Source organism: Rutidosis leptorrhynchoides, chromosome 9 (genome assembly GCF_046630445.1).
Source record: "Rutidosis leptorrhynchoides isolate AG116_Rl617_1_P2 chromosome 9, CSIRO_AGI_Rlap_v1, whole genome shotgun sequence".
Taxonomy (NCBI): domain Eukaryota; kingdom Viridiplantae; phylum Streptophyta; class Magnoliopsida; order Asterales; family Asteraceae; genus Rutidosis; species Rutidosis leptorrhynchoides.
Genome location: NC_092341.1, coordinates 329,597,692 through 329,619,225, shown reverse-complemented (window position 1 = coordinate 329,619,225; position 21,534 = coordinate 329,597,692). Strand labels below are relative to the sequence as shown.

Here is a 21,534-nt window from a genome sequence, read left to right as displayed (position 1 = left end):
ATCTAACGGATAGTATAGTTGTTTCTTCATTTGGTTGCCTTTTAGTCGACATCTAAAATCAATAATAAAGTGAAATTTGTGGTTGCAAAACTCTTTGTACTCTTTGAAACTCTAATGTCTTGTTAGTTTTTTTATAAATAAACTCTTCCGTTGTTCTAAAAACATATTAACAAATACGTGTGCTAGTATGAATAAAAAATAGAAATATGATTTTAATGTTAAGTATGAAATTTTTATGCAATATATTAAGTTTTATCTTAATCCACATTATTACTATACATACTAAGCACCATAGTTGAATGGTGCATTCATATTGGTCGGCCACAATTCATCAACAGTGATCGGCCACTATTCATCATATTATTTTTTTGTTTCTTTTCTCACTTTACTTTTCATTATTTCTTTTAGCTTTTCCTTTTTTCTCTCTCTCCATTTCTCACTTTACTGTTCATTATTTCTTTTATTAGCACATTTATTTCGTTACCATGCCTTTATAATTGTAGGCAAGCGAGTGCCATAATATACGAGTTAACATATATGAACACATACAACAACTATTACTCATATTTTTTTAAATTAAAATATATACTAAGCATCATAGTTGAATGATGCCTTCCTATTGGTCGGCCACTATTCATCAACAGTGGTCGGCCACTATTCATCATTTTGTTTTTCTCACTTTACTTTTCATTATTTCTTTTATTTTTTCCTTTTTTCTCCCTTTCTCACTTTACTTTTCATTTTTTTCTTTTATTAGCACATTTGTTTCGTTACTATGCCTTTATCATTGTAGGCAAGTGAGTGCCATAACATACGAGGTAATATATATAAACACATACAACAACTATTACTCACATTTTTTTAAATTAAAATAATTTCCAGCGAAGCGGGATCCCCACAATTCTTGTTATTATCATTCATGTAGGATTGAATCTACTTGTATATTAAAAGTTCTATATATATTAATACCGGCAATTATCACGATTTAATTTTCGTTTGAATATTTGACTATACTAAAGAGAATAAAATCAAATTGATTACAATATGTGTGTTTGGCTTCTTTTGTCATATATTTGTAACTTCTTTTCACGCGTTCTCGTTTATCCCGCTGAAGATGTTTTTTTGCGTAAGTTCGAATCATGCCTTTCCCACCTGTTCACTTTTTCATTAAACACATTCTTTTCGGTCTTGTACACGCTTGCTTTGCGTAGACTATGCAAGCGGTATGGATGCCAATGGTACCCGATCCAACATATATCCATCTGATCCACCCGCTTCGTTATGAATATGGATGAAAAGGTGTCTTCCAACCGATTTTTCCGCCAAAAATGAAGTGTTATAACTCTTCATGTTAACTGTTGAAAACAAACTTTATTTCGATTTTTTTTCAACAATTTTTGCATTCAGAAATACACACAGAAACACACACATATTCTCTAATTTGTGATTTTAATTTCTTCTTGTCTGGAAACAAAATCGTTTCTTATCCCAATTAGGATTTCGTGTAAACTCGAGGCTTGTGAGGGGCAAAATACTTAATTAGGAAAGTGTTTTACGATTCATGAACTAATCAGATTATCTGTATTCATACTCGTTTTATAACAGAGAACCGGGTTTTATGATATTAACACGTAGATATTGTTCGATGAAAGATACTTGGCGTTTAAAGCTAGTAATAAAATGTGGTAAAAAGTAGTGCTAATGTGACGGTTTCGTAGAGGAGAGAATATAAGTGAAAAAAGGATAAGGATTCCTTAGGCCCCATTTGGCTCGTAGAATTTTTTTGGATGGAATGGAATGTGTCAAAGGAATTGGAATCCGAAGGAATTGAAATTGATAAATTCCATGGAATGTGAAAAAATGTGTTCTATTTGACATGGAATGGAATTGAATTTCATTTTATAAAATAATTAAAAGGTTATAAAAAGAATTACGTTTCTAATTTTTGTGTTCATTTTCAGACTCACTTTTTTCCAAAAAAAAAAAAAAAATTAGATTCGCGATTTGAAAAGGCGTGTCGAAAACACGCGTTTTCTTATAGGCTGCAAAAACGCGATCCGAAAAAGCGTGTTTTCCGACGCGCTTTGAAAAAGAGCGTTTTCGGGCGCGTTGCAAGATCGCGCGTTTTCGGACGCGCTGCGAGATCGTTTGTTCCGTATGCGATGCGAAAATGCGTTTTATTGGACGCGCTGCGAAAACGCGCGTTTTTGCAGGGGATCCGGAAATCCGCGTTTCCGGCGCCCTGCGAAAAACGCGCGTTTCCGGTCGCCCTGCGAAAACGCGCGTTTCCGGGCGCCCTGCGATAACGCGCGTTTTCGCAGGGCGCCCTGCGATAACGCGCGTATCCGGGCGCCCTGCGAAAACCCGCGTTTCCGGACTCCCTGCGAAAACCCGCGTTTCCGGACGCCCTGCGAAAACGCGCGTTTTCGGACGCCCATTGAAAATGCGCGTTTCCGGACGCCCTGCTAAAACGCGTGTTTCCGGACGCCCTTCGATAACACGCGTTTCCGGACCCCCTGCGAAACGCGCGTATCCTGACGCCCTGCGAAACGCGCGTATCCGGGCGCCCTGCGAAAACGCGCGTTTTCGGGCGCCCTGCGAAAACGCGCGTTTTCGGTCTCCCTGGAATAACGCACGTTTACGGACGCCCTGCGAAAACGCGCGTATCCGGACCCTTGCGAAAAAAGCCTTCTTCCGCACCCTTACAAAAACGCGTTGCGAAAACGCTCGTCGAAACACGAGTTGAAATGTACTTAAAATTTAAACGTAAACATTCGAGGATTTTGATTTTTTCATAGATTAAATGTTGGAAGGAATTCAATTCTATCAACATCTCGAATGAATGAACATTCCATAGATGGAGGAATCAAAAGATTCCAAGGAATTTAATTCCTTCCAAAATATGTGAGTCAAACGAGACGGTCTAAGAAATTCAATTCCAATTCCATCAAATTCCTTTGAAATTCTACGAGCCAAACGGGGCCTTAATAATAATATCACATATTCCGCAAACCAATCGCAATTACCTATGTACGAGTTATATGTGACTACTAAGAGCACTCCCAACGGTTAGTCCTGGAGACCCGCCCAAACTCGCCCAGGCTGGGCGCCGATGGCACCAAACCCGCCCAGGGTTCGCCCAGCACTCGCGCAGGCTCGATCGTCCAGCTCCATTACTATTCTGAGCATATTTGTGGGCGAAAAAAATGGGTGTTTTTACCCGTTATTTGCCTCCAACGGCTCTTTTGCCTCCAACGGATCTCAAACGGCTACTTTCCCTTTTTTTTTTTTTTTTTTTTCCTTTTTTAACTCTATTTAAACTCCATATCTCAACCCCATTTTACACACAACTTTCATATTACTTATCCATTTTTATTCATTTTTCTCACATCTTTCATAAAAAAAATGAGTTCCAAAAAAACACCAGACAAAGGAAAAACGAAACAACGTCCGGTAGTTCAAGATCCAAATTCGGTTAGTCGAGATATGATGCAAATGCTACTCGATAACTCGCAATAAACTACCGGGTTTTCTCGTTTTGCAAATACTAATGCATTTGCGAGTATGTTCGGAAATGTCCATCAACAACAATCTCAAAATGTTCCGATCTACAATAACCAACAATCTCAAAATGTTCCACTCTTCCCGAACCAACTATCTCAAAATGTTCCAATCTACCCGAACCAACTATCTCAAAATGTTCAAATCTACCCGAACCAACAACAAACGAAACAAACACCTTATTATCCAAGTCTCCGTGACGAATCGTCCGACGAAGAAGTTCCCGAAACACCACTCCAAAATGAACCCGAATCCGAACCCGAGCTCGAACCCGAAGCCGAACCCGAACGTGATCCGAAAGGAAAAGGAAAAGGAAAAGTGGTAGAAAAGAAAGTGAGGTGTCCGAAGACCGCGTGGACCGACTTGGAGACAAAAATTTTAGCCGAGCGTTTTGTATACGTTTCCGAACATCCGAGTGTCGGAAACGACCAAAGTCATACTTCATTTTGGGGAGAAGTCCGAAGACAATATAATTCGATTGTCCCGGTGAAAAGACGTCCGGATCAAATAAGTGGAAAATGGTCAAAAATGCAAAGGGATGTCAAGATATGGATCGGTATTTACAACAAATACGAGAGAATGTGGGAAAGTGGTTGTAATAATGACGAAATTATGTCCGCGGCACGAATGCCTTTCAAAGCGCAAACAAAGGGACGACACTTTGCGTTTGAGGATGCGTGGCGAGTGTTAAGGAATTGCCCGAAGTTTTTAGAAGGCGAAAGTATTTTGAGTAGCAACAAACGAAAAGAACCCGATCATATACCAATTAATGATCAAACCGAGGGAAGTTCCAACCCAAACACAAGCATGCACCCCGACCCAACCCAAATGGAAAATTTGTTAAAGGATACCGACACAATCCGACGCCCTCCAAGTCGAGCTAAAAGTCAAAGGGACTCTTACTCATCCGATGCCGCGAGCCGTATGTCTTCCAATGAAGTTCGCTTTAAAATTGCTCAATCGGTCCAAGCTTCACAAGATGTGGCGAATCAAACCATGAAAAAGCTATAAAATGATAGCAGCATGCGGACTATGTTTAAAGGGTTGAAGCTTCTTTCCAAACCGGTGTCACGAGATTTGCCTCCCGATGAATACGATATGCTAATGCTTGCTCGAGACAAAATTAAGAAAAAATATGCGAAGAAATTGCAAAACTTGGACGACGACGACGAGGAGTAGTTTGATTATTTAGCTTTCTAGTATTTTTTTTTTAATTGTTGTAATATTTTAATTTTAAATTGTCGTAATGTTTTAAATTTTAATTATTGTATTTTTTTAATTTTAATGAAATGGTAGTTTTATGTTTTTTATTTTAAATTTATCATATAAATATTAATAATTATTTGATAATATAAAATAATTCAAAAAGAAAATAAAAAAATGGAAGGAGGAGTGTCTTTGTTGAGAGTGTTTAGTCCTAAGTTTAGTCCTGGAAAGGAAGCGGGATGGAGGTGCTGATGTGGCGCTGAATGATTGATTAGTACTGGAAGATATCCTGTTACCTGAGAGCACTCTAATTGAAATGTGAGTACAAAATAACGCATAAAAACTCACGTACATATCCCGAGTTCGACACTCTATTAATTAAAAAATAAAATAAAATAAATTAAAATAGGTTAAAATTTGGGTAGTCAGTCGTTGGTGGACGCCGATACTAGTTTAGGCCTCCTCCGTGAACACAATAAACAAAATACAAAAACATAAATTAGGGTTTCATACGTTCTCCACTTGCCTACAGTTTCATCAATGGACGCCCAAAGAGCCTTGCTCGATGAACTCATGGGTTCAGGTTCGTCATTCAATTGTTTTTTCTCCATTAAGGTTTACATTTTGGAATCAATTTAAGCTCAATTGAATTTCACTTAAATCTTGAAACCCTAATCACGTGACTTGATGCTTTATATTATATTATCTATACTAGTTATATGCTTTTAGCTCGCAGTTAAGCTAATTTGAATCAAAATCGAAAAAATATAGAACTTAACCTTTCAAATCCTAATAGTTGATTGTTGTTTATGGCTTTTATCTAGCAATTAAGCTTAATCGAACTGCAATTGATAACTATAACTATTAAAGACTTAAAATTAGGAATCGCTAATTATGTGAATGAATTTATTGGTGTTTGTTTGTTTTAGCCCGTAATTTGACAGAAGAGGAAAGAAGGGGACATAAAGAGATCACATGGGATGATAGGGAAGTTTGTGGATTTTTCATGGTCAAATTTTGTCCTCATGATTTGTTTGTTAACACTAAGAGTGATCTCGGTAGGTCTTGTATTGATTTGTGGATGAATTGTATATATATACATTATGAAGTCTAGTATGATGATTAATTGTGTTCATTGTTTTTAATATCAGGTCCATGTCCTAAAATTCACGACACGAAGTTGAAAGAAAGGTAACAAAGGAACTCAGGAACTTGTCTTATAATTTGTAAATAGAGATAGATTGATAAACCAAATGTTACTCCGTACATTAGTATGCTCGAGTAATACATTATGACGTTTTTTAGTAAGGGCTGGTTATCATTGATGGCTAGCTTACAATGACGTTGCCTTATTTTGTACCTTTGAAATTAACTGTGCTGTGTGCTCATAACTGCTTGTAAATCCATATTTTGTTTACTTTTTTTTTTTTTTTTTTTTTTTTTTTTTTTTTTTTTTTTTATTTTTATCATTAGTTTGGTTTTCTGGTGTGATGTGTATGGTATGGCAATATATATGATACAATATTTAAAAGTTTTATTGATTCTAAATTTTTGTACTTTTTACTTCATTAGTTTATTCTTGAGTGTTAATGTTAATGGCGGCATTTTGGTTAAATATCGTTGATAATTACTATATATTTTTTTAAATATTTACTGATACACGATTTAACATTTTTTTTTTTTTTCTTTTTTTCTTTTTGCTGCTTAGTTTTGAGAGCTCTCCAAGGCATGATTCATATGTGCCAAGATTTGAAGCAGAGTTGGCTCATTTTTGTGAAAAGTTGGTAAGTGTCTCATTCGTATTGGATGCATTAAAACAGGTTTGGTTGGCAGGAAAACACTTTTTATTTTTCTTCCCTTCTGTTTGTTAATATTTAATGTATTACTTATGTTTATTCTGAAAATTTTATATATGCCATTCTTTAACTTGACAATATCATATTTTTCCAGCTTATCTTGATAGAATCATATATGCCCCTCTTAACATTTTAATATATGTAATGCATTAAACATAAGTATTATCAAATATGATATTATTAAGTTTATCCAATGCATACACGAAATAAAATAGAACTCTGTGTTTAACAGATTTAGGTAATTGTATGCATTGAAAGTGGGCTTTGGGTCACTTTCAACTCTCTCAACCCAGCTGACATATTCCAATTTTAGCTGTAATTTTTATTGTCTCATCGGAAATTTAACACTACCCAAATCAACTCATTGACTAGTATATGGGTTGAAAACTCCACCTCTAGTGTCATGATATTTGCTCTTTACTTGCATTTTATGTCACGATTACCTCGTGTAGGTCATGGATTTGGATAGGAAAGTGAGACGTGGGCGGGAGCGTGTTGCCCAAAGTGTTGAAGTTCCTCCACCGCCACCTGTACCTGTTGAAAAAACCGAACAATTATCCATTCTTGAAGAGAAAATTAAGAATCTTCTAGAATCTGTCGAGGCTCTTGGGGAAGCTGGCAAGGTAGATGAAGCCGAGGCACTAATGAGGAAGGTACTAACAGTGAAATCTAACATATATTGTTTTTTTTTTTTGTTTTTGTTTTTCTGAGACTTATTATTTATTAATTCTTTTTATTGTTGTGTGTATACACAGGTGGATCTGCTTAACATTGAGAAAACGGCCTTGACCCTGCAACCACATAATGACAAAGTCTTGATGCTTGCCCAAGAAAAGAAAATGGCTTTATGCGAAACATGTGGTTCGTTTCTAATAGCAAACGATGCTCTTGAAAGAACTCAGTCTCATGTTACTGGAAAACAGCATATTGGCTATGGATTGGTCAGAGATTTCCTTTCTGAATACAAGGTAGTACTGTTTTTTAAATATGTTGTACTTGGCAAAATGGTAAGTTTAGGTAATGGGCCAAGACTAAAAGCACTTGATATTTCAAAAAGTCAAAGTTATATATACATTATATGCTTACAAATATTATATCGGTAGTCTTTTTTAATTAATTCTAATTGTATACGGGGTTTAATCTATCAATAATACACTTCTGGCAAATTCGACTCATCATCATCAAGTAAACTTAGGCAATGTTTGATTTTGACTTAATGGGCTTAATTGAATAGAACTGAATATAGAGAGTCATTAAGGGGTTTGTTTTTGACTTTTTAAATAAGACTTGTATTAATGAATAAAATTCAAATAAAATAAATGTGAAATTACAATTTAGGTCATTATTTTTTAATATTTATTAGTAACTGCTGTTATAATTACCCCACTTAGAGGGCAAATTTGGTAATTTTAATTATACAGACGGTTATTTAGAACATAAAACAAACAATAAACTATTTATCAATCACTTATTCCTTTCAACATCTTATATTCACTAGGTTAGATATGATTCTTGTTATGGTTTGTAATGGAAAACACGATTTGTAATAATTAGGAGGCGAAAGAGAAGGCAAGGGAAGAAGAAAGGTTGGCAAGGGAGAAAGAAGCAGAAGAAAGAAGAAAACTGAGAGAAAAGGACATTGAAGGTGGTAGACATAGGAGCGCGTCAGCTGACCGGGATAAGAACCGTCACGATCGCCGAGACCGAGATCGCAACAATAGAGGGTCTCGTGATACGGGAAGGTCGTCAGATCGTAGTAGTAGGTACAATAATAATAATAATTATAGAAATGGAGGTGGTGACAGGAACAGGGAAAGATACCATGAGCGTGACCGTAGCAGATCCCGTTCGCCTGCTAGGCATGGAAGGAAAAGGTCATCAAGAAGCCCACATTAGTGGGTTTTGTTGATAGTTATCTTTGGATTTGAAGGTAGATGTTTTTTGATTAACTTATATAACGTGCTATGTATGTGCGTGTACAAGTTTGGAGTTCAAAAGTTATTAAGTCTTTATGGGTGAACCTCTTTTTTGTTCTCACAGTTATCTTCTATCAAATCGATATAACTAAAGGAGAAAAGAGTTTGAGGTAGGTATTATCGTTACTTTATTGTTGCATATCTTTAAAAAAATCTTGTTCGAAATTCGGTGAAACTAATTGTTCTATAAGGTTCTTAATTGGCCCCAGACTCACTTTTGCTTTTGGGGTAATCCTTGAGTTTATTATAGAACACAGAGTTGGTTAATACAAATTATTATTCCTGCTGCTCAAAGAAATCTTGGTTTTCCACGGTATGAGGTAACACATAAATCTTGAAACCTTATTGGTCGAAATCTTATGAGGTAACCATATCGCATACTTCATTTAAGCTTTATTTTTAATAATTTCCCTTTTAACTTTTTGCTACCATTATATATCATTTTAGGCATTAGCGTTAGGGTTAGAAATGATGTTAAGATAATAATTTGGTTAGAGTACCTAATTCACGAAAGCATTGTTGAGTTGTCAATGGAACAATTTATATGATACATAATAGTGTCTATTAGGTATTGATATGCATACTCGAAGGGGACCAAGTATATTCTAGATAAGTTGCAGGTATTTTTTGTGCTACGCCAATCTGCGGCCTCTGAAGTTGATTTTTTGTGTTGACCATTATGCCAAATAGAGTCATTTCTTTTTCACAATTGCCCAAGAACACAAGAGGTAACCAAAATTTTTAGGTGTAACATCCTGGTATTATTATTTTTAGGTGTAACCGAAATTTGCAGGAAATTTGGATCTCTAGTGCATTATTATTTGATGCACTTAGTGATGTGATTGATGATCAACCTGATTATTATTGGAGAGGTACAATATATCATTTTGTTTCTAGATTTCTCATTCATGTATGCTCTAATATTTTAAATGAAAAATCATTTTCCTTTTACGTTGTATTACTTGGGTCCAATGAAAATTACATCATTAACTTCTTCGAATCTTACATTGTTTGTCAACTGTTTGGCTAGTAAAAATTTCTTGTGATGTTTAAAATTTGACCGATCATATACATATTCGAACAAAATCGTAGTCCGTCTTTAGGATTAGGGTAATCCTTGGAATTCTTAGTTGTGTCCGGATAAAATATTCTCCGAATCAATGTTCTTAGAAATCAATGTTGGGACAAATATCTCATAAATTGATTGGTCTGAAAATCAATCTTTTTTGGGTGTTTCTTGCGCCATTGCATCTGTGGGTTTTTGGACAACTTATCTCATCCTAAAAGCAGTGATGCTAATGGGTTTCCCCCCTACTTTTACCGCATTCATGTAGTTTTGGGGATATAGTTTCTTTCCAGATTGACCGGGTGCCCACTATATCGAACTAAAGTGGGTTGCAAGCAGAATGAGGAAATATGAAGCGGCACCCCTATTTCGTTAAGCCATGGTTGATGTTAAAGACATTTTTCAAGTCACTGGTGTAGGCATGTATCATTGAGTAGGTAGCTTCTATGACATAAAACCATGGAATTGACTAGTTCAATGTTGGTTTTAAAAAATTGGCTTCTTACATCTTTTTGTTGAATAGGTGTATGTAAATCGTCTATGTTGTTTTTTCGACAAGATCAGTGGAAGCAGAAAGATGTCACGCAAATGTTGTCTCTGTCTATATGATATAACCTTAATATTATGCTAATAACATGGTGAAAATAAAATATATATGATGTTAATGAAGAACCAAATCATAGCTAGTTAAGCTTGATGAATTGTTGCATATTACAAGTTTAATTAAAATTAGTTCTAAAATAAATGGTATCATTGTACCTTTTATTACCTTTCAATAATGGATACAAACCGGCCACATTCATAGAACATAAGACTACCAACGAAGCAGTGCTTCAACGGTACCCGGGCCTTGTGATCCCAATGGTCCAGCATATATAAGTGTTGGAAGATGACACACGCAGGCTCGAATCTGGGTGCTGGCATATTGTGGTGATTTATGGGTGAAGGTGTTTCGCCAGGCTCCATGCGGCATACGGGGTGCGGTTGGATGGGTTGACTTAGTCAACACATGGCTAACATGTCCCTGCCGATACACATGTTTTGGAAGATAGAACATAAGACTATTTTGGAATGATTCTTTGTTTGTGCTACTTTTCTAGTATTGGTAAAGGTAAATTGTAAAATGAAATTTTTATATTTAGGGTCTTAATTGTGTATAAAATACACGTCACTTATAGTTGAGGTAAAACGAAAAATTTTCAGTATTGGTAAATTGCTATATTGAAACTTTTTTCTATTTACGGTCTTAATTAATTGTGTAAACAAAATACACGTCATTTGCAGATAAGGTAAAGTGAACATTTTTCTCTATAGGGTCTTAATTGAGTAAATGATTCTTGTCACTTGTAAATAAGGTTATGCTAGTTTTATCATCAAATTTGAAGTATTGGAAAATTGATGAAATGAATTTTTTTCTATTTAGGGTTTTAAGTGGGTAAACAATACACGTCCTTTCTATCCACAATTAGTATAGATATATAATAATGCATATTCTAATTCTAATATTTAATGAGTTTGTTTGATTGATAATTTGCCCGAATGCTTAAATTAGAATAACTTTTTTTTTTATTCATATATCTTAATTTAATTGTTTTTTTTTTTTCATGAACGACGATATCGACATAAAATGTTCTCATTTGTCACTTACACACGTTAAGAGAAAACTCAATTAGCGATGTTGTCAGCACCATCGAAGGTTGAGAAAACCTATCAGAGACCTTCCAAAATCGCATTGATGTGACATTATCATCAAAGGTTGGGAAACTACATAAATATCTCAAATTAATTGTTCATTCTTAATAAATAACTATAACTACTTAATCTTCTTAAAGTCTCAATTTCACTTTTATTTATAATTATAATTCTTACGTCTTAGTTATAAATAAATTCACTCAATTTACCTCGAATATATACACATAATATATAATTATATATACACATAATTAATAATACTGAGTATTTTACAAGCATATTATGTTATTAATTTATAAGTAAAACAAAATTTGTTGATAAAATAAATGTATCAAACATTGAGTTGTAGCTCAACTGGTACTTGCTTGCCTCTCCTAGCCAGATGTCAGGAGTTCGACTCGGGTTGGGCTACAGCATTGCAATCAATGTTATCCCTGACCTAAAGTATCCACCCAGATCGCTTTTCGCTTAGTGCGGGGGCAGCTGGGAGAGCTAGGGAGGTTTTACCGATCATGCCCTCAGATTGATCCGGGTTTTCTCAGGGTAATAGTTAGGGGCGAGTTATGTAATTATAGGAGATGAACGCGTGGGTGGTTTATTCACCCTGCGTGATCCCAAACTGATTTTCAAAAAAAAAAAAAAAAAAAAAAAAAAAAGGTATCATAGATTAAAAAAAAAGCACAACATAAAAATAATGGACTAAATATGCCCATTAGAATATAGTCAAAGGTCTCGAGGACGAAACTTTAGAAATCTGCTCCTCGTTAAATTTCACATGAGACCTAACCACCTAGTACTTAATTCTAACGGTACTTACAATTTGTGTTTGTGTGTTCAGTATTGTTTATGTAACTGATTTAGTGGTGGATCTAAATTAGATGGCAGACAGTAACACATCATTGCAGTATATGAAGTTGAACGAAGATCAAGCTCTCGTTGATGTCAATTCTGGAGAGCTCAATCTGCCCATTGATGTTCCTCAGGTTTAATAATAGTAAAATTTATAATAAAAAAAAATTAGTATATTCTTAATTTTAATGTAGTTGCTGTATGTTTAATACAGTAATTAATATTAATATGCACATTGATGTATTAAGATTATATGAGGCCACCCTAAAGAAGCCATCCAAGTAATAGTACGGTCTTCGTTTATGACAATTTGACTGACTAAAAACTTGTGAAAATCTCGTAAAATGATGAAAATGCGTCTTAACTTAAAAAATATATTTTGATCATTTTACAAATTTGGATGACACGAGAGTTTTTAAATCTTTGGGCATTTTGTAATCTTACAGTTTCTCCCCTTCCAGTAACTTTTTTTGCTGGAATGGTTATCAACGAAACCGAATCAAAAACTTTACTGGTTGATTTGATTATTTAGGGTATATTATGAAATATTATATGAACTAACGCTTTATATGTATGAGTTACATTGACGATCTCTTGTTAATGCAATTTCCATAGAGCAACGTAACGGTTTCGTTGTTTAGTTGTCTTTTTGGTTAGATTTATTTATATTGTTTGGACTTAATTTACAGTTGCATGTTGGTAAGTGCGATAAATGTGGACAGCCTTTACCTGAGGGCTATGCGCCTCCTAGTATTGAGCCTTGGACAACTGGTATATTTGGCTGTGCTGACGATCTAGAAAGCTGTAAGTATTGCATTTTTTATGCGGATGGTTCTAGATTTTTATGCGGGTTCGGGTATGGGGATAGTTTTAGATACAATTACCCGACCTGTTTACACGAAAAGACCGAATCCATATACCCGATTCGTTTAATTTTCAATAATAATTTATATAGTATATGTATATTTATTAATAATAAGGTATGTAAAATTATAATATACATATATTAGTAAGTAAATGGGGACCCGAATCGTCATAACAATACCCGTTTACCCTCTAATTAATGGGGACCCGAATACCAATCTGAATACCAATCAGTATCCCTACATATGTTACATCAATGGTACAATTCCGATTTTTGACATTTTCGAGAAAATTTCAACGGCTTTTTGCCCGTTTTCATTTATCGCAAGTCCAACAATCATGCTCGTGTTATCGTGTATGTAACCACATCTCCATGCTTCATACGGTTAAACACACAAATGGCGTTTTCAACATGTCTACACTTCATGTACATATTTAAAAGCGCATTCCCTACAAATTCGTCCACTTTTATACCATTTTTGTCTATATAAGAATGTATCCATTTCCCCTATTTGTATGTCCCTAAATTAGCACACCAACTACAGTAGCCTCATCATATTCGACACCATTAATTTATGGAACCCAATTCTATAGTATCAATCTAATCTCTACATAAAAAATTAGAATAATTTATGTGCTTGTCTCGTACCTGAGTATTAAATTATACGTTTAGGCAGGACAGGACTTTTTTGTCCATGCGTTCTATCTGGGCGCAATTGTGAGTCTGTGCGAGACGAATATACTTCTGCTACCGCTGCATGTGTTGTTCATGCTGTTTTGGTTGAGGGTGGTCTGGCAGTTGCCGGAACATATGCTGCGTTTTATGGGATTGATCCTTTGTTGTGTATGGGATTATTGTGCGGTTGGTCGATGTGTGGCATATGCAACAGCATTGTTCGACTCAATTTACAGATGAAATACCGTCTAAACGTATTCAAATCTTCCATATTAATTGATATTATTGTACAATTATTAAGTGAATGATAATGATAATATATGTTAATTGCGTTTTTGAATGTGCAGAATGCACCTTGTGACGCGTGTGCTGTGCACTGTTGCTTGCATCCGTGCGCTTTGTGTCAAGAACATAGGGAACTGAAGGCACGGATTTCGTATAACTCTGTGATTCCGATGACCACTCTTGTCAATGCACCTCCCGTTCAACAAATGAACACGTCATCATCATCATCATCATCATCATCATCATCATCATCATCATCATCATCATCATCATCATCATCATCATCATCTCATGTTCAAAGTATTAGTTCATGTTCTTTAACTTATCATATTAATATTATTTATTTACAGTTAATAGCAAACTGTTTTTAAGATTTAATTTTTCAACCTGCAGAGACCGAAGAAGAAGAATGAATTGTTGCCTGCAAATTACCGAATTATGGGGAACAAAAAATGTTAAAGTTACTTGACATCCATTTTGATCGGTTTACTAATAAATGAGTTGAAATTGTCACATGAGCCCGCGTCTACTAAACATGTACCTAGAACCTTGTAGCAGTCTTAGCTACTTACGGCGTAGGCTAACCTGGGCTTTAAACCATAATTACCATATCGGTTGGTAAAATAATAATTTACTATTCAATTTCTACTAGACATTCAGTGAAGTACAACACAGCTTCTATAATGAACCCAGTGACTATATGAATGATTATGAATCTGCACTGGAATATTAACAATATATGCAAATTCTTGTATCTATTTCTTGGGCATATCTGTGTATCTAGTAGGTTTTACACCATATATTACACCATCAAACTCATATACTTATGTCACTAGCTATGAACTAAACAACATTTATACAAATGTTTCACAAAAAACTCGTTATTTTATTACTTGACATATAGCACACCACTCCTTGATTCAGTATCCTCAATTCCACCATACAAGCTTCTTAAGAGTTTAAATAGTAAGTGAATCAAGGGAGCAAACTCAACCGAACCATCTTAATGATAACCTGATAAGAAACCAATGCTAGATGATCAAACAACTGATGCTATAAAATAAAAAACATGATTAAAAAGAGATGGCAAGGTACCTTGAATATTTTGAAGGGCGTCTTTTACATGGTGCAATTCACGGACAACAGTTTCAATCTTCATCCGTTGTGTTGGAGAATCCGCAGAGCAAGAAAGTCCAATGTTGAGAATTGAAGCCAAACATTCCTCCACCTTCTTTGCATTTGCTTCTGTACTCTGTGAAGTAATTGCGTCACTATCTATCACATCTGTTAATGCATGGTCCACCAAGGCCATGGAAACAAATTTATGAAGGTTAAGGCCTTCATTAAAGATATCATGTGTCGGATTTTTCCCGGTCATCACCTCCAATAACAGTATTCCAAAACTGTAGTCATCTCCACTACTCGTTACTTCACTCCCAAGACCATACTCTACAACTTATAAGCACTACTTTAAAACATATTGCATATTAAATATGAGGATCAGTAGCGACTCCAGGATCAAAACTTAATGGAGTCCTATAAAAAATTTCCGCAACTAATTATGATTTAAGGGTACTTTACTGGTTGTTTACCTTCAAAAAACTATAAATTCTAAATTTATATGGGGTCACGTGGTATAATTTAGTGGTGTCATGTAAAATTTGAAGAATATTTCGTTAAAAAAAATTCCAGACTAGTGGGGTCACGGGACCCCATTAGTTACAATGTAAAGTCGCCATTGATGAGGATAAGGGAATTCAAGAACTTTACCTGGAGGTGCATAACCAATTGTTCCTTTCACCACAGATGAACTGTTTTGGTCTAGATTTGTTCCAAGAAATCGAGCTAAACCAAAGTCTCCAACGTGAGCCACCATATCATCATCTAGTAAAATGTTGATAGGCTTCAAGTCACAGTGAATAATGGTTGGCACACAAAAATTGTGAAGATAATCAAGTGCAGATGCAACGTCGATGAGAATATTTATTCTTTGAAGAAGGTTTAGTCTAGATGCATGTACACTTGAATGCAACCAATCATGTAAATTTCCATTTGGCATGAACTCACAAACCAAAGCTTTGAAATCATTGCCTTGAAAGTCAACACTTGAACACGAAGTTATTATCTTTAGTAGATTTCTATGTCGAATACTTCGCCAGGCTTCACATTCTCTTATGAAGTTTTTGTGAGCTCCTCGAATTTGAAGATGCAAGACTTTCACTGCAACAAAGTAGTCATCATGTTCAAGAACTCCTTTATATACAGAGCTAGACCCACCATTTCCAATCAAATTGGCTATAGAGAAGCCATCGGTTGCCTTTAGAAGTTGGTCATAGGAAAGTTTCAAAAATCGTTCATTTTTAGATGATTGAGACGATCGACCCTTTCTTTTCTTTCTATACAAAACGTATAAAACACATGATACAACCAAAAGCGTGAAAGCAATCAATAAGACTACTACAAACACCGGAAACCTTCTTTTATGTTTCTCCTCCTTGCATTTCGGTAGCCCAAGTTCTTCCAATCCACCACAAAGCTTCCTATTCCCCGTGATTGAGAATTCACTTACATTGGCCAATACTCCTTTCACCGGTACTTCACCCTCAAAATAATTAAATGACAGATTTAATGCATGTAATGAAAATTCTTCCAAGAATCGAGGAATTTGTCCTGATAAATTATTATGAGAAAGATCGAGTTCTAACAATCCCCTCATGGAACTTAATGATGGTGGTAACACACCTTGAAATAAGTTGTCGTTCAAGTATAAGTATGAAAGGCTAGTGCAACCACTAAGACTACTAGGAATGTTACCTGATAGATAATTACGAGATAAAATCAGATAAGTAGTCATCTTGAGGTCTCCGACCTCTGACGGAAGTGAGCCAGATAGATTGTTTTGTGAAAGATCTAATATTATGGATAAATATGGAAGTTGAAGAAGTTGTTTCGGTATGTTGCCACTTAGTCTATTGTTATGAAGGTCTAAGGCTTCAATATGATGAAAATTTCCGAGACTTGATGGAATAACCCCTTCAAGTTTATTGGAATGTAAAGCAAGTATATTGATCCCTGACAAGTTCCCAATGGCATCGGGAATTAACCCTGAAAATTGGTTTTCATAAAAATATGCACCTTGTAACTTTTGAAGCATTCCAATGGTAGAGGGGATTTCTCCAGTCAATCTATTAGAGGCTAAAGTTAACTAAGTCAAGCCAACTAGATTACCTATGCTTAACGGAATGTTTCCATATATATTATTTCCTTCTAAATTTAGAAAAGGTAATTGATCTGAAAGGTTACCAATGGAGCTTGGGAGTGTTCCTTCCAAATCGCAATAACCTACAAACAACTCCTCTAATTTGCTGCAGTTGTTCAAAGTGTCAATAAACTTCATTTCATCCGCATCCGCACTTCCAAATAGATTATTACCTAATTGTATACTAATAATATCTGTTAGTGTTGAAAAGTCGATCGTCAACTTCCCGCTAAAACTATTGTCACTTATTTCAAGTCTTTGTAATTGAGAACAGTTAGATATGGAGGGAGGAAGAAGCCCGGTCAGCTGGTTAATCATTAATTGAAGCAAGGTCAGATATGGTAACATTGCTCCTATGGCCAGAGAAAGACTACCGGTGAGCTGATTTTCAGCGAAAGATAATTCAAATAGATTTGAGATGTTATAAATGGAAAGAGGGATGTTACCAGTTAAGTTACACGGACCTAAGTAAAGTACATTTAAGCTTTTCAATTGACCAAAAGTGTCCGGAATGTTTCCACCAAACGGATTACCTGCAAGGGAGAGTACTCCCAATGATGTAATATTCCCCAAGAACGATGGGACTCCACCTGTTAGGCGATTTTCTTCCATTACTAAAATAGTTACTATCGGCAAGAGACTGATCTCTTTTGGTATGCTTCCTACTAGCTCATTATTACCAAGCCAAAGCATATCAAGGTTCGAACAACTTGACAAGTTTGTTGGAATGACTCCGTTAAACTTGTTTATATCAAGTCTCAAAACACGTAGTCTGAACAGACGACCGAGTTCTTGGGGTATTGTATTTTGAAAGCTGTTGTTCGAGAGCTTGAGCACACGAAGGAAGCTGAGGTTTCCTACGTGAGGAGACAATGATCCTTCTAGGCCTTGTGAACGGAGTTGTAAAACAGTTACTCTTTTGTGGCGCTTCTCACATGTAACACCACTCCATTCACAGAAATGCAAGGAGGTGTTCCATGAGGTTAGAGCTTTGTAAGAATCGTGGGTGATGAGTGACTTGAACGACAACAACGCCATGTGATCTGTTTCATTTCCATGATGATATCAAGATGAGATGGTGGAATTAGCAATTAGAAATATAAGAAGACAAGATAATAGGAAAGTAGTTTGTAAGGAAATTGGTGAGAAAATTAGTTGCCTTGAATTCATTTTTGGAACTAAATAAGCTTAAGATTACACGTTGTTGGCTCTTTTTATATGCAAAGTAATGACAATGATATAATAGTAATATAATAATAATAATAATAATAATAATAATAATAATAACTATAACTATAAATAAATGTAATAGAAATAGAAATAGAAATAGAAATAGAAATAATAATAATAATAATAATAATAATAATAATAATAATAATAATAATAATAATAATAATAATAATAATAATAATAATAATATTATTATTATTATTATTATTATTATTATTAGTAACAATTATAATTATTAGGATATTACTAACGACCGCCTTTAGGGTGTCGTTAAGTTTCATTACAATGTTGTACATTTCGATAGCCGTCTATCTAAGGTCAACCTATAATCACTTCAGACAATAATTTTATGCACACTAAGGACGACCCTTAGGAGTTGTCGTGAGAAAAATCTGTTATTTCGAACAAGTTTTTAATATATGATTAGGCAGAAAATAATTAATAATAGTTGCCGAAAGATTTTCTTTAGAGCTAAAACATAAATTACACAACAATTCTCACTTATCGTTTTATTACATAAGGATCTTATCAACCACAAGAAAATTATCTGTGTGAAGAAACTAAACCACAAGAAAATGGAAGACACATCAGTACTTACATTTTCCACACGTAGTGACAAAAAGACTTTAAACTTGTTTTAAAAATTGGTATACAGGCCAAAAAGTCTTTATTACATGATTTTTTTAATTAAGGCAGTTACTCTAATCTACTATGATGTGTATTAAACATGTTAACTTATGTGGAGGGAGGAAGAAACCCGGTTAGTTGGTTATTCATTAATTGGTATAACGGATCATTTTATAATCAAGCGTAATTCATTAATTTCTCATTATCCTAAAGTAACTGCAGTTAGTGGGTAGAGTTGACTACCAGGGGTCTTGTGGGTGGACTTGCTTTAATTGACTACCCGATTGATCAGTTCTCTCCCAGTTAGTGGGTAGACTTGACTTGTTTCAATTGGTGACCCATCACATAGACACATTCAACATTACAATCAAAATTTCATGTTATACTACTACATTAACACTCTATGGTAATTAGTAACTATAAGATGAAAATCAGTGCTGTTTAGCTAAGATTAGTCAGTTGTTGTTTCTAATTAGGACTTCTTTAATTAAGTTGACTAGTAGCCGGAAAGGTGATAAGTATTCTACTCCAGCCAGCCTTTAGTTTGTATAATGAATCTGCAAATCGGCAATAGTTAATCTGCAGATACACCATAGCCTGCACTCAAGAGACCGGAAAGAACAAGATAAACTGCAAAAAGGCGGCTCCTACTCCGAATAACTACATAAACTTATTCCGATAAATGATATAATGAAAAAGTCCATGTAAAGAACCATGAAATAATATAATGAAGAAAGTCCATGTAAAGAACTTAAGAACCATGAAAATGTCCGTTTTCTTGCATTATACAAACTAAAGGCTGGCTTGACTAGATAAAAGGTAAAAGGTTTTCCCTGTTCGGGTTACCCGGGAGGGCGAGTAATCCGACCCCATACTCTGATGTACGCAGACCAACGGGATTACTCCCTGGCTGTTTCCAACCCTTCCCTGGCCACCACTAAATATTCGTCCCATACGAGATTCGAACCTGAGACCTCTTGCAAGAAACTCATGGCCCCAAGCACTAGGCTATCTAGTGATGGTTGACTAGAATATTTCCAATTCTTATTTGGCAGTGTGTCCCATGTGGGACCCCATGAGTGAATTACATAAATATATGAGATATGGTGCAATCAAAGGAGTTAACAAACATTGAAACACAGCAGCCATCAGTGGGATATGCTTAATTGCTTGCAGGTTATAACTAATAGGAATAACATATCAAAAGTGTTGGGATGATTACAGCATTTATAATCTTCAAAGCATACAATATGCTCTTACCCGATCTATGACTATCAGATTTCCAGCTATATCTAATTCGTATGATTTTGTGTGAAAGCAAAATTATTCATAAGGCCACCACCACATCAATGAATTTCTGGCTTCACTTTCGTTAAATTCTCACAGAGGTACCTAAGGTCCTAAACACCCTTCTTGTGCTACCCCTACTATAGTTCAACAAACAATGCTTACACAAGTGCATTATATTAAACTAGGAAGAGGCCCGGAAGCGCGTTGCTGCTTCGAAATGGGTTGAAATACACAATTTGTACTAACGTTTGTGATACAAAGATGTCATACTAATAGCTACATGCATACAATATTATACATAACATAACAATGTTATACATTAGATGTCATATTTTATACTTATATTAATAACATACTAAAAAATAGATGCATACAATAGTTTACAAAAGATGATTGCGGGCGCATACCCTACGCTAAATACTTATAACATAAGCATCAATAAAAGAGTCAATATTTGAATCCAAATTGCCCCATACGTACCATTTAGGTTATGGTTTCATTTTGAGCCACAACTTTTTACACAGTTCATACCATTTACTTTTCCATTACAACTTTTATCACATTACATCTTTTATCACATTACAACCATTACATTAGGTTAGGTGATATCATTAAATTAGTCGCATAAATTATTGTTTAAAAATGCTACCAACAGCATGGAAGTCACTTTAATGGTTCAAATTGTTATAAAATGTCTAACTATTTTAATTTGTCATTATAACATTGAAAAAGGGTTTCGCACCTTAGTCTGACCCGACAACATTACTTTTTGAAATATAATACAATAAAGACAATAAGTTATCCTTTTAGGTATGACCTAAGTTATAGATTATTTGACACTACAGTTGTTTTTAAAAAGTAATAAACAACCCCTAAAGAAACTGACCTCTGTTCGATATGCAGTTATGCACCAACATCCAGATTTGGCTTGGGGGGCTTGGGTCTTTATTATAAGTAGTTGTCACCTACATGTACTCAAATAATAAGAAATATTTATAAAGTTATATCTACAAACAAAAAACTAAACATAATGTTTATATGACATCAGTTGGGTAAAGTCTATATGTTTTATGTAGATATTGATATGTCTGACGTCA

The 21,534-nt window shown here is 35.0% G+C and overlaps 2 protein-coding genes and 1 pseudogene across 3 annotated transcripts; 2 read left to right on the top strand and 1 right to left on the bottom strand.

Moving 5' to 3' along the window:
* The first annotated feature begins 5,175 nt into the window (after positions 1–5,175).
* LOC139866211 (uncharacterized) lies at positions 5,176–9,560 on the top strand. Of its 2 annotated transcripts, XM_071854363.1 has the most exons (8): positions 5,176–5,350; positions 5,697–5,825; positions 5,919–5,958; positions 6,476–6,551; positions 7,076–7,276; positions 7,379–7,591; positions 8,178–8,553; positions 8,664–9,560. In XM_071854363.1, exons 1-7 carry the CDS (start codon positions 5,308–5,310, stop codon positions 8,517–8,519), a joined length of 1,044 nt encoding a protein of 347 aa, XP_071710464.1. In that variant the 5' UTR covers positions 5,176–5,307; the 3' UTR covers positions 8,520–8,553; positions 8,664–9,560. The 2 variants fall into 2 exon arrangements, with proteins under 2 accessions (XP_071710464.1, XP_071710463.1); XM_071854362.1 differs by lacking the exon at positions 8,664–9,560 and having other exon boundaries at positions 5,177–5,350; positions 8,178–8,660.
* Positions 9,561–12,235: 2,675 nt separating this feature from the next.
* On the top strand, positions 12,236–14,490 carry LOC139869054 (cell number regulator 6-like). The gene is made up of 5 exons (XM_071857383.1): positions 12,236–12,340; positions 12,896–13,010; positions 13,744–14,000; positions 14,094–14,324; positions 14,425–14,490. The coding sequence occupies exons 1-5, from the start codon at positions 12,236–12,238 to the stop codon at positions 14,488–14,490; spliced, it is 774 nt and encodes a 257-aa protein (XP_071713484.1).
* Positions 14,491–15,070: 580 nt separating this feature from the next.
* Positions 15,071–18,352, bottom strand: LOC139869052 (receptor kinase-like protein Xa21; annotated as a pseudogene).
* Between the last annotated feature and the right edge of the window lie 3,182 nt (positions 18,353–21,534).

Excerpts from the sequence above, each read along its gene's own strand:
- LOC139866211 (XM_071854363.1), top strand. The coding sequence starts at position 5,308 with ATGGACGCCCAAAGAGCCTTGCTCGATGAACTCATGGGTTCAG. Across the intron at positions 5,959-6,475 it reads GACACGAAGTTGAAAGAAAG|TTTTGAGAGCTCTCCAAGGC; the intron begins GTAACAAAGGAA and ends TTTGCTGCTTAG. Across the intron at positions 7,592-8,177 it reads ATTTCCTTTCTGAATACAAG|GAGGCGAAAGAGAAGGCAAG; the intron begins GTAGTACTGTTT and ends TGTAATAATTAG.
- LOC139869054 (XM_071857383.1), top strand. The coding sequence starts at position 12,236 with ATGGCAGACAGTAACACATCATTGCAGTATATGAAGTTGAACGAAGAT. Across the intron at positions 13,011-13,743 it reads TGCTGACGATCTAGAAAGCT|GCAGGACAGGACTTTTTTGT; the intron begins GTAAGTATTGCA and ends TTATACGTTTAG. Across the intron at positions 14,325-14,424 it reads CATCATCATCATCATCTCAT|AGACCGAAGAAGAAGAATGA; the intron begins GTTCAAAGTATT and ends TTCAACCTGCAG.